Raw genomic sequence first — 21,882 nt, 5'->3', positions numbered from 1 at the left:
AGGAGACGAAATGTTTTTCAGAACTGTTAAGTGAACCGTTGCCCAAGGCCATGTTTGATGTATCTAATTGTGTGAACAGTGAGTAGAAGTTCTATATAAAATGCAGCTAGTGTTCATTCAACCATTTCTTGTCCAGTGCCTTGGGTTGAAAAAGTTCCATTTCGAGGGCCTTAATCCCAAAGCTGAAGAGGATGAAGCTTTCATTTTGCTTGAACCCGCGACTGGTGTAAAGCTCAGCAATAAAATCGTGCCCAGATTTTGGTTCGATTTTGTAAGTAATTTTCACTGGCCAATAATTTTTGTTCAACCCCAATTCAATGATCAATTCCTTTTTAGGAGATGGGTGAACTACCGCTTTATATGCGGATTCTCCTTTGCCTCAATGTCAACGCAATGTCAATGCTGCAGTTAATCGCTATGTCCGTGCAACTGCTGGGCGCCATTTGGAGTCTGTATATAATTAGAAGATTAATTCTGTAGCGAAAATTTGCAGCTGCACTGGCAGGTGGTCATTTTAATTTTCCTTTAAAGCCATATTTTTAATAAAAAGTAGATTCTTTATTTAAGATAACATTTTAATTATTAGCTGCTGGTAAAACTTGTATTATAAAATCGCAACAAAATCGTTGCATTATTAATTAGTTTTATTAATAAATATCGCGTTATATCGTTATTGATATCAAGACCGACTTCAACAACGAAGTTAGCACTAACTTGAACAAGAATCGAAAGACATCAGACAACTTCATATATAATACGAAATACTGAGTATAAAAATCATGCTATAAATCACGTATACGCCAAGTAGCTTCAAAGCAAAACAAATTGCGTAAAGTGTTGTAAATAGGGAAGCAAAACTATTATATGAAAGGGGAAATATTGACTTTCCATAAGCGCGTCCTGCGCAATGTGCCCGATAGTGTTGTGTTTGTGCTCTAGCAGCGGCTTTTATACGAGTATATCAACTTATGTATCTATGTGCACTATTCATTATCATTGTGAGTTTTGCGTTGCGAATTTCGAGCGTTTTGTAATTATCAATTAGACGTGAAATTTTTTGCACGCCTTGCAAATGTTTGTGATTCGAAATATAAGCGCATGAATTGAGTCAGGCCAGAACACAAAACTCTATCTCTGAAAAGAGCACAACACAGCAGAGGTTGCAATGTCAATAAAAAACAGCTTTCATTGTGGATCGCAGGTGGCAGACATAAAAATTTCCATATTCCATAATAGACTTAACGTAAAAGTGCTATAATGATAGATGGTGATATTTAAGTATTATTATTATACACGTATTTACTTTCACACGTATAGCCAACAAAAGAGGGCGCAGCTCTTAATCCCATGGACCTGGGGCTTGAACTGTGCTCAAAGAAAGACCCCAAAACAATTGCAGTTAATTAGATACCAGGTTCGAAATTTGGCACAGCTAAAGAATTGAAGAACAGTCAACTCTGGAGTGCTAGAAACGTGCTGGCGAAACGTGATTGAACAAACAATGTCGATGACCAGTTGCAAACTGTCTTCGTCCTCAAATTTCCGATGCGCTGAGTGCGTATACGTAATATGCTTATGCTTCTATAATACGAGTACCATGCATTTTCAGACTATATTTATATAATATATGATAGTGAGTGTTGTTGTTTTCCGCTTTTTGCAAATTTTCACACCCTAATTGTGGCTGCCAAAATATTTGATTTCGCACATGGAATATTACGAGAAGAAATTGCTACAAAACAGCATCAACATCCACATCAACAACAAGCATGCTGGCTCGCTTGTTGTTGTTTGTGAGAATACGAGTATTTATTTTTATGCCCGCCATGCCTTACTTAATTAGCACTCTTATATTTATTTATATATGTATTTAATCATATTACTTAAATGATAAATAAAGAAAAATTCCTTTTGATTTTGTTACCACGTTCAATTTATGATGTCTATATTCAGCTTAATGTAAGCTCACAGGAAATATGCACTCGGAAAATTCAGATAGCTAACAGTTGATTTAAAAGATTTAGATTACTGATAAATTTCAAAATCAAAACGGGGAAAATTTTGAACAATATTATTTATTTTACATGACTTATTTACACTTACAAATTAATCAATGCAGTAATAATATTATTCTAAAGAATTAGAATTATCGTACAAGCAATAATGAGAAAACAAAATACAAAAAAAATGGTGAAAATGTTAACAACCGTTTAACTGGAAATCTATTAAAATTATTAAATACACAAGAGAGTGACGAAAAGTCTCAGAATTACACACAGTGGCTTACTCATTTGTTTGCCCCTTTTTATTCAAATTTCCAAATATTTGCGTCTAATTCGTCATACACTTGTATTAGGTGCAATGTTATAAACTCTTACGATAATATTTATAAATGATTCATTGTGGTTTTTATAAAGACAAGTTGTCTATTAATAGCTGCCCGCGCCATGCTAAAATATATGCTTAAATTTAGCTTAGAACTCTACAGACTATATACTATATATAGACTTACATATTCCCCTTAATGCAATTATCAGTCTTAACCGCAAGCTGGGCGCCAGGTACAAATCATAAGAAAACATCACATGAATAAAAAACTTCACGAACTTCCAATAATAAAGCTCAAATTTTTAGAATGTCTGGAATAAAATATGGAAAAAATTTATATATACTACATTTGGCTCAAAACAAAGACAATAATTAAATAATTCCATTTTGACGAAATCTTTCCGCATTGTTAAAAGTTTTCCAAATCAAACTAGAAACGAGCACGCGGCACGCGGAGTTTAACGGCAATTAGAACCTGCCCACAAACTGAATCATGACGAGATACTGGGCATGCGCAGCAGCAGCCCAGACACTCGAAGTTAGACCTGACTGAATACGAGGTGCGTTCAACAATTGCGTCATAACTGGAGTCAGCGTCTGATTTGCCAAAATGAAAACAAAAACGTATTTTTCGCATTGGGGTGCGAATCAGCGCACATTTTCGTATATATAGGGGAACGATTCTTAAAAGTTCATCACACAGAACAAGCGCAGCCAACACTCAACACTCAAAGCTCTCAAGCACTCAACCAAGCATTCACCAAAAGGATATTTGAATATTACTAAAATGGAATTTACGGTAGGCATCAAGGCATCATCATGATATTTCGTTCATTTGGAATATTTAAAACTGAGAATTTAAAACTCATGGATAATGTTAACGACAAACCTAATCAATATAATTCATTTCTCCAGCAATTTTATACATGGTTAAGCCTGGTGTTCACCATTATCATTTACAAGTTGTCGCAGTGCAGTGCCAAGCCCACTTTATACGATCTGGATAGCTATGAGCACAGCTACGATCCCAGCTACGGTCACAGAAGCTATGACAGCGGCAGCAGTGGAAATACCTATGCTCTAACATACGGCCAGCCAATAACAGCACAACACTTGGATAAGCTTGACACAGGCTATTACTATGTGGACAACGGGTATATTGCTCCCGTTCCCAGCAGTAGCAGTAGCTCCAATCAACGCAGTCTCAATGCGTACAGCGGCGATGTCCTATCCGATGGCTACAGGTTTGCACCAATTGCCCGCTACAGGAGCACACGCACCAAGCGCAAGAAGCTCTTTGTGCCCAACTTCTTTGGCTAAGCACTCGGCACACCGAAACTGTCTAAGAAGTGTTAGACGAGAGTACAGACTGACGATGATGTTTGTTATATTATACAATTGTTTTAATACCTTATTTAATACTAACTAGGCTAAGTATTGTGATTGACACACCAACAAGTACCTTATTTGTATTTTAATATTATAAGCAATAAAAATATTACACAAATTCAGAAATTAACACTCTTTAAAACATACACTGTAATATTTTTCGAGGCTTTTGTAAAATAGGAAATGATTTCATGCCTAACGTGACATGTTTCAGTTTTTTGAGAATTAGTTTTCTAAAGCAGGAAATGATTTCATGTTTACTCCAGATGGCTTTTCATGTAAAGCAGCATAATTCACTATTTAAGTAAATGTTTAGCGCGAATTTGACAGCAATATGTTAATTGGCTACTTAACTGAGGCGGCTAAATAGTCAAAGCAAACAAATATGAGAAATGCCTAGAAACAGTTTAAGTAACCAGTAATGTTGTAGGCGAGTATGTATTAAGAAAATGAAAACTAATGTCTTAAAATAAAATTTATATTTTATTTTAAAATAAATTATAAAAATAAATAAATATTTTATTTCAAAATACACAACAAAATATAAAATACAACTAACGCACAATAACAACTAATAGCAAGCTGCCAACGTAACGGACAAATTCAAAATACTGTAGAAACTATGTTAAAAATAATACCAAAAGTTTGATAGCAATGTGACCGCAAGTGTGAAAAACACCAGCGCTCAGCTGGAATCAAAACAATGGCTTGCTTATGATTATCGATTATTTCGATATCGATTAGTTTAAAGAGGCAAGCGAATGGATAGAAAATGAGCCAAAACCATAAGCAAAGCTGCTATATAATTTGAAAATAATCATAAAATTTTACAATTAGACAAATGATATGTTTCGGTACATTTCAAATCCTACACTTAGATAACAATTTACGGTCACCCTAATAGAGACAGCTGTCAGCTATCGATTTCGTCATTTTTAACAGAAAGAAGAAGAAATATTTGCAAACTAGACTGCAGAAAAGTGCACTTTGTTTTTTCGTAGAAGATGAGTTTTATGCAACCGAGTCCCGTGAAATATGCTTGTTCATGTGGCATACTAAATCCAATAAATAAACTCTTCTTCTGCCGCCACTGCCCAAAGTTACGATGTGGCTTCTGTGTGTGCCACGAAATTGAGTCACACTTCTGCTCCAATTGTTTGGAAAATATACCATCGTCGGAGGCTCGACACAAGAAGAACTGCTGCGCCAACTGCTTCGATTGCCCATGCTGCCAGCACACGCTGTCCGCCAGGGCCACCACTGTGGCCGTGGTGCGCAAAACGGAAGAGGCCAAGGAGGGTGAAAGTGGTGCACCTGAAGCCGCGCCCAGTCCGAAGCCCTCGGCGATGCCCACAACTAAGAAAATGTATTACTTGTCATGCCTGTCGTGCCGTTGGACTACGCGTGACGTTGGCATTCCCGATCAAGGCGTGGCCACGGGAACCTGGCCAGACAACGAGTGCTTGTACCAGGTGCGATTCAATACGCTCATGGAATACTATCAGACGGTGGTGTTACAGGAAAAGCAGGAGAAACAGGAGTTTTTGCGTCGCAAGGCCCCCAAACCACACAAGTTTCCAAGTCTGACAGATCGCACAGGTCTCACGGTGTCACTAATACGTCGCCAGATCGGCTGGACCGACAAAAGTTTACCGAAACCGAAGCCAGTAAATATTACATCCGCTGAGGCAACTGCAGATGTGGAAGCACTTCCGGCCGACATCTTTACGCAGCCAATCAATCTTCGAAACATTACGACTATAGCTCAACGGCACAGCCAGCCTGCGGATCAACCGACTGCGGTGAGCAAATTGTATCCACAGCGACGTTCATTGTGGATCAAGCGATCGCTGCGTTGCCGTCAATGCGAGCACAATCTCATTAAGCCGGAGTATCATCCTACATCGATCAAGTATCGCATTCAGCTTTTCGCCAGCGCCCATGTGCCCGAGGTGGTCATGGTGCGTTGTGAGCAACCATTGCAGCCTGGTCAGAGCAATGCCATACTGCTGAAGTTCACTAATCCCACGATGTACGACATGACCATAAGTGTGCTCGATGCTCCGCCCCAGGAGGTGCAAATCAATGCGGATGCCTTTCAGCAAGCATGCCGCATCAAAGAGGAGGCGGTCACATCGTCGCCACTGCTGAAGTCATCAGGTGTGACGTTGGCACGTCAGAATTCCACACGTGAAGTAAAGCGAGAAGTGAAGGAGAAAGCCAATGCAACAATTGTGCCGCTGGAGAGCGAATTTGTATTAAATCAACGCGATGATTCCAAGGAGTTTGACGAGGATGTGCAAGCGCCCATTGAGGAGCCGAAATTTATTGTGTGGCGCAAGGGAAACAAAGTGCTCTTGAGACTTCAGTTTACTCCATCGCCTGAGCTGCAAACAGGCAACGAGGTGACGCTGGCTTTCTGCATGCAGTACACATATGTGAACACTGTGACCAACACACAAGACAAGAAGGAGCCCACAACACATGCTCTCTACTCACGCATCTTCATTCATGCTGGCGACATTGTCAACTAGACATGAACATTGAGTACACGCAACTAAGTATATCGATATTAATCCCCGCTTTATTAATGCTAAACAAAAATGTATTTATGTTATTCATTTCAAGCCATTGCTTGGCCGTAAACTGCATCCATTCTATATATTGGCAATAAACTCATACGAACTAATGTTGTGGTATCTTTGGTGCTCCTGTCCACTTCTCGCTCTGCTGCCACAAAAATCGGGAGGCCTTCTCATCGGTAGCCACATCGGCCACCGGCTTTGGCCTGCAATCGCTGAAATACTCGCCAGTAATGCCCTCTAAGGAAGGATCTAAGGCTGCGTACAATGTAGTCTGCGCACCACTCTTAGGCGTCTTTATGAAAGGCCACAAAAGTGGCTTAAAGACGAACCTGCAAAAACAATGAAATGTAATCGGAGTCACCTTAAAATCACTTCACACTTACTGCACAATGGCGGATTGCAGAATAGCGGAATTGCGGAAGATTTCCGTGTCCACCAGACCAGGATGCAGTGCAGTCACGGTTACGCCGGTGCCTTCTAAACGTTTTGCCAACTCCCGTGTAAACATTACATTAGCCAACTTGCTTTGACAATAAGCATGCGTCTCATCGTAAGATTTTTCGCAGTTCAAGTCATCCACGTTCAGCTTGTGCATTGTGTGCGCCAAGCTGGACACATTGACAATACGACTGGGAGCAGCTTTCTGTAAATCAAATTCAGCTTAGTGCAGAGTTTGAGGGGCGTGAAAAGTATTGCTCACCTTCAGCAGGTCAAGCAACAGACTGGTGAGCAAAAAGTGGCCCATGTGATTGACGCCTATCTGCATCTCGAAGCCATCCTTGGTGAGGCGACGTGGTCCCCGAAAGATACCCGCATTGTTAATCAAAATGTGCAGTTTACTCTGCTCTTTTTTGAAGCTGAAATAGATATTGATAATAAGTAAAGTTAGAATATTAGCTTAAGACTGAATAATCAGAAGCATTATTTTGCACGCCATTTGATTTGAATTATTAAATAATGACGTATTTGAGTTTATATCAATTGTATTAATTAGATTTTTAAATTATTCACAGCTGCATATAAAATGTTGTTATTTAAGCGTAACTGGTTATCAAAATCAATAAACATAACTTTTACTTACTTCTCGGCAAATTTGCGAATCGAGTCAAGCGAAGCCAAGTCGAGCTCGCGATAGAAAACATTTTCATTCTTCGTCTCCTTAATAATTTCTTGTCGTGCCTTTTCCGCTCTGGCCTCATCGCGACAGGCCATGTACACAGTAGCTCCTCGTCGTGCCAGCTCCAGGACAGTCTCCTTGCCAATGCCCGTATTCGAGCCGGTTACAATCACAATCTTGCCCGTCTCATCGGTTTTCTTTTTGAACTGTCCACCTTGCATATAGTCTCTGCAATACATATGAGTATATATATGAGATATATACTATTTCGAAATAGATAGTAAAGCAGTCTAGGTTACCTGATAAGGTAAATCGCTAGACCGATTAGTGCCGGACCGGCAACTAGGGGACTCAGTAAACCATCGGCAATGTTTGGCATTTTGTGGAACTGTTGACTGTGGTGACTCTTCAATTGAACTGATCAAAAATAAGTAGAAACAATGCTCTTTAAACCGATAATTGTGGAATATCACGCTGACGCAAAAGCATACTTCGGAAAGTGGTAGAACAAAATCGGAGAGATATGAGAACTGTTATCAAAATACTGGTTTGTTCTGAGTTTCAATTTCACGAATTTTTTTTAGTTCAACCATTTAATGTCAAGTCATATCTTATCAGAGAAATGAAACCCTCAATCATTCGTAAAGTGGAATGCTAATTATCCGTGGGAACTTTAGCTCGTGGACAATACAATGTCTATTAATCAATGCATAATTATGCATGTATATCAAATGATAAATTACTTTATGGTATAATCATTCTTTTATTTTTTGTAATAGACTGCCCTATAATTCTGGTTGGTTATTAAAGTGAAATCCGCCTGAAAATATTAAATTACGTTTAATTCAAACTTTGAGAATTATTTGATTTGCCATCATGATCAACAAAATGTGGTACTAATTTAATATGCATTTCTTCAATATTTCTGTATATTAAATGATTCCAACAATTGGCGACTACTTCTAATAAATGAAAGCTATTGTCTATTGTGATATTATTACTATACAGTCTAGATATAAAAGAATTAGAAGATATTCACTCTTGTAATTTGATATAAGACGAAATAGAAATTCGCCAGCAACACGACATTAACAAACACTGGAAGTTAAGGTTCATTGATTTGAAAAATGATTTCAAATTAATTAATGCTGACCTAAAACATTAAAATCGGATTAATACATGCTGAAAATCTAATTATTCGCTTAATGATCGTGCGTTTACTTTAATTGATTGTTAATCGTACAAACATAGCTTCAATTTGGCTTATTCATCTCGCAATATGAAAATGTCCACGCGGACTCTCCAAATATTTTCGGTGGCGAATAACATTTGAATCTTGTATTCGCCTTGGGGCAAGGGCAGCGTCTGCAAGAATGTATCGCTAAACACCAGATTGTCCACAATGATATCATGCTGAAATGTTAAATGCAGACGCAAATAAAAAATAATGTAAATAACTATAATAAAATTGAGAAGCCTCACCGTATAAGGACAAGAGTGATTAAGATTGGAGCGCGAAGAAATGGCGTCGAGAACAAGTCGCTCAAATGAAAGCTTCTTGGTTTGTTTTACAAACTTGCAAAAATCGATGGTGGAATTATGCAAAAAAGGCTGAAAGCTATTGTAACGACGCCATATGCTCAAGTTGGCCTAAAGGAATATTAGAGTAAATATAACTAATGTTAAAATCAATTTTGATTTAGACTTACCGACACAGTATCGATGGGTAAAATATACAATTTGAGATGTACCTGAACGCCAATGATGCCTCTGCCCAACAATTTAAGTTTGCAGGTCTCAAAATCGGCAAAAGTTTTGTTGTAAGTCTCGCACTTGATATTGCTAAATCGGGATTTTGATTTTTTGCCATCGCTCATGACCAGGAAGCCAACAAGTACTGCTAAGAGCATCAAATATCGACGCGCTCCTCTGTCCATTGCTTTGCTAATAATGAATTTTATTTTCGAACAAATCGTTTAATATATAATACATAAGTTGAACAGGTAAGACTCATTGTGCTAAAAATCTATTATACTTAATTTGCAATCTATTAAAATTCGATTAGTTACGCCCATCTCTCTCGAAATATTAAACTGCAATTGATTGAAAACATATTTTCCATTATAAGTATGATTTTTCTCTTCTTTGTATGTAGTTAAAAAAACTGAAGGTAATTAGTCCGTGTCAATCTAGGGAGTTTAAATAAAAAGTTCCAAGACAATGCCAATAGCCAAAGGAAGTGTTTTGAGAAAACTTTTCCAGAACAATAAATTGCAAAATTGCAATTCAAAGACAAATGAAAATTGGCAGTTTAAAATTTTATTTTTACAACCAAAAAAAATGTAAATATTTTTATTAATTAAACTCATATTTTCAGAAGGAAAACTTTCCAAATATTCAAAAAGTTATTTTTATATATTATAATAAAACTAAATAATTATTAAAGGATTATCTTATGGAATATTATTGTGTTTAGATGTGGAAATCTAAAAGATGATTTATTCGGCTTGCAGAATGAAAACTTCGATCTTAAGTTTTCAGGACGTATTGATAGCTAATCGCAATTGGATCATGTAATCGCCCTGTGCCAGCGTCAACGATTGAAGCAACTGGTCACTGAACACCAAATTATCCAAAATAGCGTAATGCTGAAAATTATGGAATACAAATGAGAAATGCAAATATTAATGCACATAAAAGAGATAAATTCAGAATAAAGCTACCTTTATTGGAATGCGACCCAAAAGCTTCATACACAATCCACTTAAACGAAAGCGTTATCCTATGACTCAGAAGATGATAATAATTAAAGGTTTCATTGTATACAAACGGTTGGTATCCATTATGACGATGCCGCATACTCCAGTTGACCTATATAACATATCCTATGGGAATACTTTTCATAACTATTTCAGTTATCAGCACACAAACTTAAAAATAAAACTAATATAAAAAATAACAACAAATCAAATTGCAGAATTGAGAATTCCTTTAATCTGTTAAATTAAAAAAAAATTAAAATTAAATTAATTCAAAATTTTTTTAATAAATTAAATTGTTGAATTTATTGCCAAATTCTCAAGCCACAGTATTGCGCAGTAAATTAATGTTTTCAAGATCTCAAGTCTTAAATAAATCTTAACTATTGTGCTACAAGATTGTGCTACAACAGTTGATAAATATATAACAGGAGCTTTGTATTATATCAACAAATTGATTGTTGTCAAATAGTTTTCATATTTTGGCACACTTTATAGTTGCAAAAAATCTAAAATAAAGAACATATGCTTCAAGTTGAAACGCCATCGTTAATTTACAGAATTTTTTGCTAACCAATACATTTGCATTTCTTCGCATGACAAGTTACTATCACAATAATAAAAATCAATACTCAACTTAAAATGAGTTAAATTTCGCACAGATATAAAAATGAATCTTGTTCGAGAATTTGTCGCTCTCGCGGCATATTTATAAAAGTCCTATACCAAGGTTAAAGGTTTTAGCTTCAATTTCAAAACTTTGGGAAGCGTCTAATAAACATTATGCATAAACATTCTTAAATAGAATTCGAAAAGCTCGTTGAGCCGGTTAAATTTGTCGTGCATAACTGTTTACGAGCATAGTTGCACATTAAACTGAAACCCGAGCCCATCATATAGATAGCTATGGGCAGATTGAGAGCTGAGCGACGAAACTCATTAGAAAGCCAGCTGACTGGCGGCTCAAAGAGCGCCAAAAGAGCCCAAAAAGGGGAAGGCGACCAAAGCAGAAGCCGAAGCTCAGCTCAACGCAGCCAGTTAACCAGTTTACAACGAGCAGCCGTCCAGTGAACAGCGCAAACGGCAGTTGGAAATTGGCAATCCACAAAGTTGGCAGTCGACAGTTGGCAGAGGCAAAGACAACAATACGCAGTGTTTTATTCTCGCATTCCTCCCCGCGCGTGTGTCACCATTTATCAATTGGAAATCTAAAAAATACAAAAATAAACGAGTGAAATCTGTTTTGCATTCAAATCCGCTGTTTAGCCAAAGAAACCGAAATGAATCAACTACCAAAGCGAGTTTGGCATGCGACAGCCACGCCTGTTATTCGACGCACTGCATCTAAGATTGCAGGCTCTAAAGCAGCCAGTTCGCAGTTATTGCAACGGCGTGAGAACTCAGCGACAGCGACCGCAGAGGCCACAGCAGCTGCAACAGCCGATGCAGTGTGTCCACATCTGGGATTGGAGCAGGAGGCAGCAGCTACACCACGCATACACGCCACAGCCGAGTGGCAGAATGCTTTGTCCTATCAGGAGATACCGGGACCAAAGCCATTGCCCATACTTGGCAATACTTGGCGGTTAGTATACAAGCATAGCAAACTTACACTTACTCAATCGAAAGACTTAGGCGACAAACTCTGCTTTCACTTCTGCAATGCGACGATTAATGATTAATGCAATGCAAGCGATAAAAAGTCTGCGTTGTTTTCTTGTATTTCACTTGCTGTTGCTTCTCTTGACCCAATTATGCAGCATTGTAAGTCAACGAAGCTTACATGTATACGTATGTGTGTGTGTGTGTGTGTGTTCGCTTGTGGCCATTGTCGATGATAATCTCGTTTGAGTGTTGAATTTTTGCTTTCAAGCATTCATTTCACTGACCATAACCAAACGGGTTTTCCAGTTTCCCATTGAATGCTGCCGCTGTAAACCACGTTGCAAACTATTATAAATATTTAACAATCAATTGTGAATGGTTTGCAGATTCTTGTGGATTCACCTTAATTCACACCCAATCTGAGCCAATGAGCCAACTCTGTTGGTGGCATCCGCATAACATCATCACAAATAACAGCACATTTGGTTAGCATGCTCTCTCATAAAAATAACGCACTCTCTTTACATCTATCTCGCTCTCACACTTTTCATATACTGTCGCTGCTGCTGCTTCTTCTTATTAGCGTTCAATTAGCGCCATTTTTCAAGGTCGCCAACAATGTGTGAATTTTTGGTGCAAGCTGAAAGGGAAATACGCAAATTGTAAACAATAAATGCTTAGTTTACTATTCATACACACTGCAATTGTATTTGTGCAAGTGCGCGTGTCTATGAGCAATAAATAATACATTAAGTTACACTGATTGGCATATTCGAAAAACTAATTGGTTGCAGCACGAACCACTAAAGAATGTAATGACAAAAGCTATAGTTAGACGATATATACACATACCATAAATCAATATATATTTCACCGTCATAAATAAACTCATAACAAGCCAGATTAGTCGCAACATAGCACTAAATCTCCTGTCTAGACGCTTTTTACTAGCGTGGCGTCAGCGGTTTTAGTTAGTTATGGGCAAACAGTTGCAGCCGTTACGACTGCGTTACTATCTATCTATACAAGAGTCGCATCTCTAATTGCTGTGCAAATTGCTCAATAGCTTTTCGCATAGTGCTTTTCAATGACAACGCCGCAATTCAAAATGTATTATTCGCTTTTCACCTTGACAGTTTGATGCCAATAATTGGACAATACACGATCTCGGATGTGGCTAAAATCTCATCACTGCTGCACGACAGATATGGCAGAATTGTGCGCTTCTCTGGGCTGATCGGCAGACCCGATCTTCTCTTCATCTACGATGCCGATGAAATTGAAAAGGTAAGCACAGAGTGTGGATGGATGGATGGATTCACCACACCGGAACAATATATATTAAAGAGCTGCTGGCTGGCTGGCTGGCTGCCTAAGTAACATGCTCGACTGCACACTGAAGGCAGCAGCGTATTTACTCCAAGTACACTCAAATAATTTGTGACGCTTTTAAGTTGCAAATTGCTGACAATGGGCATCCCCTTGTTTTTCGTTGTTATTCTTGCAGTGCTATCGGAGCGAAGGACCAACCCCCTTCCGGCCATCGATGCCCAGTCTGGTCAAGTACAAGAGCGTTGTGCGCAAGGATTTCTTTGGCGAACTTGGCGGCGTTGTTGGCGTGTAAGTAAACACTTCTGTTCGATGCCATCATCCACTACTAAAATAAAATTAATTCGTTTATTCTATAGTCATGGTGAGCCATGGCGTCAGTTCCGCTCGCGTGTTCAGAAGCCTGTGCTGCAGTTATCCACCATACGTCGCTATCTGCAGCCACTGGAGGTCATTACTGAAGATTTCCTGGAACGCTGCGAGCGGCTGCTGGATGCCAACGAGGAGCTGCCTCTTGATTTCGACAATGAGATCCACAAATGGTCCTTGGAGTGTGAGTATTGTGTTGATGTCGACAATGAAAGTTAACTTTAACTTTATAAATAGACATAAGTTAAAACTAACTTAATGCACCATAATATAATATTTCCTAAATATTAAATCAATCACACTTGTCCGTAGGAATTACACAAGAATAATATAAGTAAAAAACAACAAAATATATTTAATGCCACTAACTCTCTAGATCTCCACATCAAATTCTCCCCTTCCTTAAAATACTTACCCTTCAATCTGAATCATAAAAACTTTTAATTTAACATATGTAAATAATCAAGTTAGGTATGTGGCTCTAGATTCTATAGTCTAGCAAATAAGAAAGTAAATATTGACAACACAAACAGCATACCCGAAGGTTAAGCTGCGAATGTTAATACTTAAAGTTACTTCTCTAGTAATAAACATAAACATGTTACAATTTATCACTCTACTAAGCTATGAAATGCATAGTTCGTTTCGTTAACTACCACTTGTGATAATAACTTATTTTCCAACTTTTGTAGGCATTGGACGTGTGGCTTTGGATGCGCGCCTGGGTTGCCTGGAGGACAATCTGACGCCCGACTCGGAGCCACAGCAAATTATTGATGCCGCCAAGTATGCGCTGCGCAATGTGGCAACCTTGGAGCTGAAGGCGCCTTACTGGCGCTACTTCCCTACGCCACTTTGGACGCGCTATGTCAAGAACATGAACTTCTTTGTAGGGTGAGAGCAACATGACTTTTCTCCTCTCTCTTCCAATCACCTGCTAATTTCTCGTTTTTTGCTTAGTGTGTGCATGAAGTACATACAGAGCGCAACGGAGCGCCTGAAGACGCAGGATGCCAGCCTACGTAATGGAGAACCATCGCTGCTGGAGAAGGTGATCATGTCGGAGAAGGACGAGAAGATTGCTACCATAATGGCATTGGATTTGATACTCGTTGGCATCGACACGGCAAGCTACAAATACCTTAATTTATTATTCACAACTAATTGAACTTCGCACAGATATCCATGGCTGTTTGCTCAATACTTTATCAATTGGCCACACGGCCTGCGGAGCAGCAAAAGGTACATGAAGAACTGAAGCGTCTGCTGCCCGATGCCAATACCCCGCTGACAATTCCACTGCTCGATCAGATGCACCATCTAAAGGCATTTATCAAGGAAGTCTTTCGCATGTACAGCACTGTCATTGGGAATGGACGCACACTACAGGAGGACAGCGTCATCTGTGGCTACCAGGTACCCAAGGGAGTGCAAGCGGTTTTTCCCACAATAGTCACCGGCAACATGGAGGAGTATGTCACAGATGCGGCCACATTTAGACCCGAACGCTGGCTGAAACCTCAGCATGGTGGAACTCCTGGCAAACTGCATCCGTTTGCTTCGTTGCCCTATGGATACGGTGCTCGCATGTGTCTGGGCCGCCGGTTTGCTGATCTTGAGATGCAAATTCTGCTGGCCAAGTTGCTGCGCAATTACAAGCTGGAGTACAATCATCCGCCACTGGACTACGCTGTGACCTTTATGTACGCTCCCGATGGACCACTTCGCTTCAAAATGTCGCGAATTTAATGATAGTCGTTAAGCCATGTACTAATTATAAGCACTCCCTTCACTTTATGTATAAAACTGCTTGCTAAAACGTTCTAAATAATAGTTTTCAATTACCAATCTATATATTTTCCTACCCTATCCACAAACAGATCATTATCTCCAGAAGTATAAGGTTTTTAAGTTTAAAATGAGCTGAGTTTTTGTGCAGTAAAAATGCCTATGTCAACCAAGGTATAAAGAAATACGGTTTCTTGGTTTTATGTTTTTGTAATAATGTTTACAAAATATTTTCTAACAACTACTTAAAACTTATTTCTATTTGCGTTTCCACATGCTATACCAATTCTTGACAGTTTTCATGCTTTTCTCAGCATCCGCCTTAGTTTCCCCAGACAATTCGTAGACGATATCTGGCTTGTACGATTCTCGGGCCTCATCCAAGATTGTGCAGAAGATTTCGCATTGCATATTGGAGTTGAGCTTCTTCTCATTATAGTTGCGTGCCTTCAGTCTGTCGTATAGCGTTGTGTTGGGACATGTGACTACGAAGACAGCTTGGAACCAACGCTCTGGGAAGAAATCACAGCTGTGATATTCCACGATGTTGCCGCCTTCGGCCATTAAAGGTTCCAGGTGATCCATGAGCTAAAATGCAACAAATATTAATTAGAGTATATGAAATTGTAAAATTTATATAACTGACATACCTTATCTTCATCCAGAACGGGACAATCATACTCCTCGTCGTATTCCAACACAAATTCCTCATCCTTGGCAATCTTTGAGCAGTCCAACCATGTGAATTTCAATTGTGCGGCCAAACGTTCGCACAAATATGATTTACCAGCACCGGGAGTACCTGTGCATTGGAAACATTGTGTTTAATGTAAATATTTTAATTATATATATTAATTCGTACCGGTTACTAAAATATTTGGTTTGCTCACTTCCGTCATCTTCTGTTTGTTATTTATTTGTTATTACTCAAAAAACGTGAGCTTATTAATCTTCTGCCCATTGGTATATTTTAGTATTCTATACTATTCGGTTTACGGTCTTATTAAGCGGTGAAGTTATTAAAAATTTGAATTACCATCGTTTGAAAATGTGTCTGCTCATATATGTTATTGAATCAATCAACAAAGGCTATATTAAAAACTCATGTTTGTATTTAAAGTATAAGCTTCTCGTAACAAGACTCCAAAATTAATATATATTATTATATACCGACAGTAAGACCAGGGCTGCAATGGTAAAAGTATAATAAGCGAAAAGTATCGAGTGTATTTCGAGTACTTCGGCGCGTGCACCTTCTGACTTCAAACTAAATAAAGGATACACATATTTTTTGACTAAAAAAAATATTATATTGACAAGTTTCGTAATAAAGATTACTAATCATTTTAAAGACTCATGCATTTTCATAGAAAATGAAAAAAAAAAATTTCCGTATTATATTATGTTTTTCTGTTCTTCTTTCATTTACCGTTTTTCTTCTCTCTTTGGTAGTAGTTTTGTACTCACAGATGCATGTGCGTATGTATCTATTTTGGCAATTCGTACTCTGCTGCTATTTACACATATAAACATATATACACATATAAACATAAACCTACATACATACATACAAAGTTACTTGCATACTTGACTAGCTAGAAAAGTTCAATTGAATCGGTCATCGGCTGAAGAACGGATCTGCTTTTAGTGCACTCATAAATTTAACATCTTTTTTTATGAAATGCCAAACGAAAGGCAGCACTCTGACGAAGAGGATCAAAAGCAAAATCTAATTAATATGAAAGTCGAGCCCGAACGTCGTCAACATGTTCCCTATATTTTGAACGGTGAACTCTATCGTATCGAAAGTCAGAATGGCGATAATGTGACAGTAAGGTGCTGCTATTGTCCGCCGGATCGTATTTATCGCGGTAGCATACGCTCTACAGGCAACTTTCATATGCATATCAAGGTAACGGACTGTCATTTTAATTCAGAGGATTTTCTAATTGCAATTTTGAAATAGCGCCGACATGTATCTTTGATGGGTAAATTGCACGAAATGAAGGTGGCAGCTTTGCTCGAGCGACGTGATCAAATTGCCAAGAATCGTCGCTTAGCCAAATGTCGTAAGAAATCAACAAGTCCCGTTGTAGCTTCGGCACCATCTCCAACGCCAATTGCAACTACAACAACGCATCAGCTGAAAATAAAAAAGGTTTTTCAACGACATAAACAAGAACATCACGAACAGGAGGAAGCGGCAGCCATTCGAAGCGTAAGAATTACAAGACAAACACACTCTTGTCTCTATCTAACTAATAGACAAAGATAGCGCTTAAAACGAGAGCAAGCGAGAATGCTATGCACCGTTATATTTTGCAGACGCTATACACTTGTGTGTGTGAATTTCAGTATATGTGTATGTACATATGTACATGCATGCACACTTGTGTATATAGTATACATATTTGCATATTTATGTAATTGCTTAATAAGTATCTGGCTGTTAAATGAAGCAGGTTAAATTTATAAAATCTCTTTTTAGTCGATTTCGCTGTGCGACTCTTCGCAGGATAACATCAGTCAAAGCTCAGGAAACCTCTCAACGTCCCAAACTCAAGACAACAACAATAACAATACCAACAACAATGAAAATACAATTATCAAACAAATGAATAGTTCACAAAATCTGGAGGATTTAAAGAAGGTAAAATTTTTTTTAAAATTTGTATAAGCTTATAGTCTTAATTGTTGTAAATTACAGCCGTCAGATAATTCAACAATATTTGAAAATATTCAACTAACAACAGTTACCGAGAATTCGACAACTTTGCCTCGTGCTTTAAATGTGAATTTCATCAAGCCCGAGCAACAGCAACAAGCGATCGTTGTGCAATCGGAAGCGGCTATCGATCTGAGCAGAAGCTCATCCTTTCAGAGCGACGATATGCAGAGTATTGAATTCACCACTGCCATACAACAATCGAGTGGTCAAGAGTTGACTACCTATCTGAATGGATCGCGAGGTGGCGACGTGCTGCTACGCATTGACAACACATTGCGTAATATAAAAGATGAACTACAGGCGCGCAATCAAATCGAACACAAGCGCTTGCTTTTTGATGTGGCCAAGTTCAAGTTCCAACATCCCAATTTCAACTTTAATCTCACTTAAAAGTGCAGTTTTACTTTTGTTTCTGTGAAATAAATTCGCTGCAATATCTCATATCTATAATATTAATTAGCTAATTATCAAGTTGTTTTTCGATGTTCAGTATTTCAAACGGAAATAAACCTGTAAAACCAATCGAGTACTTATTATCGATATACTTTGTGTATGCCAGATAAAGCATCGATACCTGTGCTGCTTGCATTTACTGCGGGCAACCAGTTGCGATTGTATTGTTTGTTGTCTATACTATTAGTTATAGATATGTGTTTAACTGTGTGACTAAAGTGATTTTACTGTTTAGAAAATGGACGACAAGAACAAACTTATTAATGTCGATAGTGATTCAAGCTCTAGTGATGATGACGAGCAACTATTAACAAAGAAACCGCCCCCCTCTTTACCTGCTTCGCACTCCAATGAAACGGAAGCTTCGACAAGTCGAAATCAGCCACAAGTTTCTGAAAACGGGACTTTTGACACTAGCATAGATGTACCACCCCTAATAGGCATTACTGCTGACGCTCCAGTAAGTGCATTTTACATTTATCTTTGCTACCCGCGAAAGCAATTGTGATGATTCATGCATATGCGCAAATACAAAACACTTGTAAATCGGCTCACACTTTACTCCAATTAGAATGATGTGACGACGCTACAAAACGGGAGCCACAATGTGGAGCAGAGTCCTGAACCTGTATTCCATATCCGATCACGTACATCGGCAGCGCAAATTAATAAAATACAATACGAGGTATTTAACGCATATTTTGTGCGATAACATTATCACTACATAGCAATCTTATCGCAATGTCTTTGCAGAGTCTAGACTATGATGTTTGCGATAACGCCTTGTTCCAGGATGAGCAACGCCAGCGATTACAGGATCGCTTCTCACTGCGCACAAATGTCATCCGCTGGATTATCTTCATACTCATTGGCATCATGACAGCGCTAATTGCCTGCACCATAGATATTGTCATTGAGGAATTGTCAGAATTGAAGTACATGTTTCTGAAGTCATGTAAACGATACATCAACTATTATAATTAATTATAATATACCAACTTATATATCTCTTCTTGCTTTTGCACAGCTGTGGACAACAATGTGCCCATATCGGACAGGGAAGGCGGGGATCTGGCATTACCGTTCCTCTGGTGGATTCTGCTTAGCATTGTACCGGTGGCCATTGGCGCCAGCATGGTGACGTTTATTGAACCCATTACAGCTGGCAGCGGTATTCCACAGGTGAAGAGCTATCTGAATGGAGTCAAGGTGCCGCGAATTGTGCGCATCAAGACGCTGGCCGTGAAGTCCATTGGTGTCATCACCTCCGTGGTGGGCGGATTGGCTGGTGGCAAGGAGGGACCCATGATTCATGCCGGTGCCGTGGTAGCAGCGGGAATTTCACAGGGAAAGAGCACAACGTTCGTCAAGGATTTCCGCATCTTTAAAGCGTTTCGCGATGACCACGAGAAACGTGACTTTGTCTTGGGCGGCGCAGCGGCAGGCGTTTCGGCTGCTTTCGGCGCACCAATTGGTGGCATGTTATTCTCACTGGAGGAAGCGGCCAGCTTCTGGAATCAGAATCTCATCTGGCGCACACTCATTGCGTCTATCATCAGTTCATTTACACTCAATATTGTGTTGTCTGCATATCATGGTCTGAAGGACTTTACATTCACGGGTCTCTTCAATCTGGGCAAGTTTGATCAGCCGCTTTCTTTTGAATACTTTGAGCTGCCCATCTTCATGCTGTTTGGTGTGACGGGTGGCTTATTGGGAGCCGCTTGGAACTATTTGAACATGCGCATCAACAAGTTTCGCAAACGTTATGTGCCCTGGAAGGTGGGCAAGGTGTGTGAGGCAATACTCGTGTCAATTGTGGGCGTCTCCATGGCCGCTGGCATGATCTATTTCATCAATGATTGTCGACCTCTGGGCAATGATCCAACGATACATCCAGTGCAGCTGTTTTGCGAGGACAACGAATACAATGCCGTTGCCGCACTTTGGTTCCAAACACCTGAGGCAACGGTGCGAGCGCTTTTCCACGATCCGCCAGGTGAGTTTATCTAATCAACTGTTTTGCTTCATTTTAATATTGCTTTTTTTCTGCCGTCAGGATCACATAAAATTCTCACGCTCGCCATGTTCACGTTGGTCTACTATGTACTATCGTGCGCCACCTTCGGCTTGAACGTTTCGCTAGGCGTGTTCATACCCGTTGCGCTGGTGGGCGCCGCTTGGGGACGCCTCATTGCAATGCTGCTATTCTATCTATTTCCCGCAGCAGTAGGTTAACTCAGTGCTTTACCAGTTGTTCTTTATTTACATAATGTTACTCTCTTCCAGCAATTTCTGCATCCCGGCAAGTATGCACTTATTGGCGCCGCTGCGAATTTGGGCGGCGTTCTGCGCATGACGATCAGTTTATCCGTCATTCTTATGGAGACAACGGGCGTTGAGACTTCGTTCTTCTTTCCATTAATAATTGCTTTGATTACCGCCAAATGGATAGGCGATTCCTTCAACGAGGGTGTCTATGACACTGTCATCGAGGTGAACAATGTGCCCATGTTGTCCTGGGAACCATTGCCCCAATACAAGGGCCTGACAGCACACGCCATAATGAGCCAACCCGTCATCTGCATTAAGCGCGTAGACAGTGCCCATTACATCTACGACGTGCTGAGAAAATGCCAGCACAATGGCTTTCCAGTTGTGGATAATGTTGAGGGCGTAAGTGCATGAAAGTCTCTAAATCCGAAGGCATTTTCAAGTTCAAGCTTTGCTTTACAGGATCGCCGCTCTAAGGGTCGCGTTTGTGGCATTATATTGCGCTCCCAGCTGATTGTCATCCTGCTCAAGTCTCTTTACGTAGAAAACAAACACTTCTGGCTGCCAGAGACAACTATTCAAACGTTTAGGGATGTGTATCCGCGCTATCCTTCCATTAAGGCAACTATTAAGCTCACTCTGACATACTTGTAGCTTTATTTTCAACTTGTTATTCTTTAGAGCGTGCGACCGTTGGACAGAAAAATCAATTATACGGTGGACCTTTCGTTGTTTATGAATCATTCGCCCATACGAGTAAATGCGGTTAGTATACCTTCATAATTTTAAGTTTGTTTATCTCTAAATATTATTTCGGTTTAATTCACCAGCATGATTGCGTACCTAAAATATTCAACATATTCCGTGCTCTGGGACTGCGTCATATGCTGGTCATCAACAATGAGAACCGCATTGCCGGCATCATAACGCGGGCTGATTTTATTTACAAATGATGTCTGGATAAGAAATTGTTTCTTATCTATATTATTCGAATACCCAAGATCTATAATCGTTACTTTTATATATGTAAATTATGTCAAATACAGGAAATTATTTCTAAAGACAATATATGCTGGGTATTCTTGGCCTTAGATGGACGATTCAATGCAAAATAATATCTGAATTAGCCTCCGATGTTAATGAGACGTTCGGAATGCA

At 39.2% G+C, this 21,882-nt stretch overlaps 8 protein-coding genes and 2 long non-coding RNA genes across 11 annotated transcripts; 5 read left to right on the top strand and 5 right to left on the bottom strand.

Annotated features, from left to right (window-relative positions):
* Window positions 1–2,358: 2,358 nt before the first annotated feature.
* LOC117570455 (uncharacterized) lies at window positions 2,359–3,053 on the bottom strand. Its single transcript, XR_007955130.1, has 3 exons — window positions 2,986–3,053; window positions 2,513–2,639; window positions 2,359–2,450 (listed from the first exon to the last, which is right to left on the bottom strand). It is a non-coding gene; the product is annotated as an uncharacterized LOC117570455 (long non-coding RNA).
* On the top strand, window positions 3,013–3,845 carry LOC117570451 (uncharacterized). Its single transcript, XM_034252111.2, has 2 exons — window positions 3,013–3,127; window positions 3,244–3,845. The coding sequence occupies exons 1-2, from the start codon at window positions 3,116–3,118 to the stop codon at window positions 3,646–3,648; spliced, it is 417 nt and encodes a 138-aa protein (XP_034108002.1). The 5' UTR covers window positions 3,013–3,115; the 3' UTR covers window positions 3,649–3,845.
* A 796-nt stretch (window positions 3,846–4,641) lies between these two features.
* Window positions 4,642–6,406, top strand: LOC117570436 (dynactin subunit 4). Its single transcript, XM_034252093.2, has one exon. It carries the CDS (start codon window positions 4,722–4,724, stop codon window positions 6,249–6,251), a length of 1,530 nt encoding a protein of 509 aa, XP_034107984.1. The 5' UTR covers window positions 4,642–4,721; the 3' UTR covers window positions 6,252–6,406.
* On the bottom strand, window positions 6,403–7,831 carry LOC117566556 (retinol dehydrogenase 12-like). The gene is made up of 5 exons (XM_034246097.2): window positions 7,719–7,831; window positions 7,384–7,647; window positions 7,003–7,159; window positions 6,686–6,945; window positions 6,403–6,631 (listed from the first exon to the last, which is right to left on the bottom strand). The coding sequence occupies exons 1-5, from the start codon at window positions 7,796–7,798 to the stop codon at window positions 6,403–6,405; spliced, it is 990 nt and encodes a 329-aa protein (XP_034101988.1). The 5' UTR covers window positions 7,799–7,831.
* An 851-nt stretch (window positions 7,832–8,682) lies between these two features.
* Window positions 8,683–9,356, bottom strand: LOC117566557 (uncharacterized). Its single transcript, XM_034246099.1, has 3 exons — window positions 9,129–9,356; window positions 8,902–9,069; window positions 8,683–8,832 (listed from the first exon to the last, which is right to left on the bottom strand). Exons 1-3 carry the CDS (start codon window positions 9,354–9,356, stop codon window positions 8,683–8,685), a joined length of 546 nt encoding a protein of 181 aa, XP_034101990.1.
* Window positions 9,357–11,357: 2,001 nt separating this feature from the next.
* LOC117570431 (probable cytochrome P450 301a1, mitochondrial) lies at window positions 11,358–15,346 on the top strand. The gene is made up of 7 exons (XM_034252087.2): window positions 11,358–11,763; window positions 12,920–13,070; window positions 13,291–13,403; window positions 13,472–13,665; window positions 14,174–14,375; window positions 14,442–14,607; window positions 14,661–15,346. The coding sequence occupies exons 1-7, from the start codon at window positions 11,459–11,461 to the stop codon at window positions 15,228–15,230; spliced, it is 1,701 nt and encodes a 566-aa protein (XP_034107978.1). The 5' UTR covers window positions 11,358–11,458; the 3' UTR covers window positions 15,231–15,346.
* Window positions 11,753–12,713, bottom strand: LOC117570457 (uncharacterized). The gene is made up of 3 exons (XR_004572359.2): window positions 12,636–12,713; window positions 12,186–12,423; window positions 11,753–12,109 (listed from the first exon to the last, which is right to left on the bottom strand). It is a non-coding gene; the product is annotated as an uncharacterized LOC117570457 (long non-coding RNA).
* Window positions 15,347–15,447: 101 nt separating the features above from the next.
* Window positions 15,448–16,503, bottom strand: LOC117570448 (adenylate kinase isoenzyme 6 homolog). The gene is made up of 3 exons (XM_034252106.2): window positions 16,132–16,503; window positions 15,920–16,071; window positions 15,448–15,857 (listed from the first exon to the last, which is right to left on the bottom strand). Exons 1-3 carry the CDS (start codon window positions 16,166–16,168, stop codon window positions 15,528–15,530), a joined length of 519 nt encoding a protein of 172 aa, XP_034107997.1. The 5' UTR covers window positions 16,169–16,503; the 3' UTR covers window positions 15,448–15,527.
* A 254-nt stretch (window positions 16,504–16,757) lies between these two features.
* LOC117570440 (protein stand still) lies at window positions 16,758–18,519 on the top strand. 2 transcript variants are annotated; one of them, XM_034252097.2, is made up of 4 exons: window positions 16,781–17,181; window positions 17,236–17,487; window positions 17,758–17,919; window positions 17,977–18,519. In XM_034252097.2, exons 1-4 carry the CDS (start codon window positions 16,951–16,953, stop codon window positions 18,385–18,387), a joined length of 1,056 nt encoding a protein of 351 aa, XP_034107988.1. In that variant the 5' UTR covers window positions 16,781–16,950; the 3' UTR covers window positions 18,388–18,519. The 2 variants fall into 2 exon arrangements, with proteins under 2 accessions (XP_051862051.1, XP_034107988.1); XM_052006091.1 differs by lacking the exon at window positions 17,236–17,487 and having other exon boundaries at window positions 16,758–17,181.
* A 76-nt stretch (window positions 18,520–18,595) lies between these two features.
* LOC117570429 (H(+)/Cl(-) exchange transporter 7) lies at window positions 18,596–21,796 on the top strand. The gene is made up of 9 exons (XM_034252084.2): window positions 18,596–18,910; window positions 19,022–19,135; window positions 19,204–19,405; window positions 19,478–20,449; window positions 20,510–20,679; window positions 20,740–21,126; window positions 21,187–21,345; window positions 21,406–21,489; window positions 21,555–21,796. The coding sequence occupies exons 1-9, from the start codon at window positions 18,689–18,691 to the stop codon at window positions 21,675–21,677; spliced, it is 2,433 nt and encodes an 810-aa protein (XP_034107975.1). The 5' UTR covers window positions 18,596–18,688; the 3' UTR covers window positions 21,678–21,796.
* The last annotated feature ends 86 nt before the right edge of the window (window positions 21,797–21,882 follow it).

The sequence above is a fragment of the Drosophila albomicans genome, chromosome 3 (genome assembly GCF_009650485.2).
Source record: "Drosophila albomicans strain 15112-1751.03 chromosome 3, ASM965048v2, whole genome shotgun sequence".
NCBI lineage: Eukaryota > Metazoa > Arthropoda > Insecta > Diptera > Drosophilidae > Drosophila > Drosophila albomicans.
Note: the sequence above shows the minus strand (reverse complement) of the source record. Positions and strands in the feature narration are given on the sequence as shown.

Excerpts from the sequence above, each read along its gene's own strand:
- LOC117570436 (XM_034252093.2), top strand. The coding sequence starts at position 4,722 with ATGAGTTTTATGCAACCGAGTCCCGTGAAATATGCTTGTTCATGTGGC.
- LOC117566556 (XM_034246097.2), bottom strand. The coding sequence starts at position 7,798 with ATGCCAAACATTGCCGATGGTTTACTGAGTCCCCTAGTTGCCGGTCCG. Across the intron at positions 7,648-7,718 it reads CTAGCGATTTACCTTATCAG|AGACTATATGCAAGGTGGAC; the intron begins GTAACCTAGACT and ends TATGTATTGCAG. Across the intron at positions 7,160-7,383 it reads ATTCGCAAATTTGCCGAGAA|CTTCAAAAAAGAGCAGAGTA; the intron begins GTAAGTAAAAGT and ends TATCTATTTCAG.
- LOC117566557 (XM_034246099.1), bottom strand. The coding sequence starts at position 9,356 with ATGGACAGAGGAGCGCGTCGATATTTGATGCTCTTAGCAGTACTTGTT. Across the intron at positions 9,070-9,128 it reads TACCCATCGATACTGTGTCG|GCCAACTTGAGCATATGGCG; the intron begins GTAAGTCTAAAT and ends ATATTCCTTTAG. Across the intron at positions 8,833-8,901 it reads ATCACTCTTGTCCTTATACG|CATGATATCATTGTGGACAA; the intron begins GTGAGGCTTCTC and ends TTAACATTTCAG.
- LOC117570431 (XM_034252087.2), top strand. The coding sequence starts at position 11,459 with ATGAATCAACTACCAAAGCGAGTTTGGCATGCGACAGCCACGCCTGTT. Across the intron at positions 13,404-13,471 it reads CTTGGCGGCGTTGTTGGCGT|TCATGGTGAGCCATGGCGTC; the intron begins GTAAGTAAACAC and ends TTTATTCTATAG. Across the intron at positions 14,376-14,441 it reads AACATGAACTTCTTTGTAGG|TGTGTGCATGAAGTACATAC; the intron begins GTGAGAGCAACA and ends TTTTTTGCTTAG.
- LOC117570448 (XM_034252106.2), bottom strand. The coding sequence starts at position 16,168 with ATGACGGAAGTGAGCAAACCAAATATTTTAGTAACCG. Across the intron at positions 16,072-16,131 it reads ACCAAATATTTTAGTAACCG|GTACTCCCGGTGCTGGTAAA; the intron begins GTACGAATTAAT and ends TCCAATGCACAG. Across the intron at positions 15,858-15,919 it reads CCGTTCTGGATGAAGATAAG|CTCATGGATCACCTGGAACC; the intron begins GTATGTCAGTTA and ends GTTGCATTTTAG.
- LOC117570440 (XM_034252097.2), top strand. The coding sequence starts at position 16,951 with ATGCCAAACGAAAGGCAGCACTCTGACGAAGAGGATCAAAAGCAAAAT. Across the intron at positions 17,182-17,235 it reads ACTTTCATATGCATATCAAG|CGCCGACATGTATCTTTGAT; the intron begins GTAACGGACTGT and ends ATTTTGAAATAG. Across the intron at positions 17,488-17,757 it reads AAGCGGCAGCCATTCGAAGC|TCGATTTCGCTGTGCGACTC; the intron begins GTAAGAATTACA and ends ATCTCTTTTTAG.
- LOC117570429 (XM_034252084.2), top strand. The coding sequence starts at position 18,689 with ATGGACGACAAGAACAAACTTATTAATGTCGATAGTGATTCAAGCTCT. Across the intron at positions 19,136-19,203 it reads TTAATAAAATACAATACGAG|AGTCTAGACTATGATGTTTG; the intron begins GTATTTAACGCA and ends ATGTCTTTGCAG. Across the intron at positions 20,680-20,739 it reads TCTATCTATTTCCCGCAGCA|CAATTTCTGCATCCCGGCAA; the intron begins GTAGGTTAACTC and ends ACTCTCTTCCAG.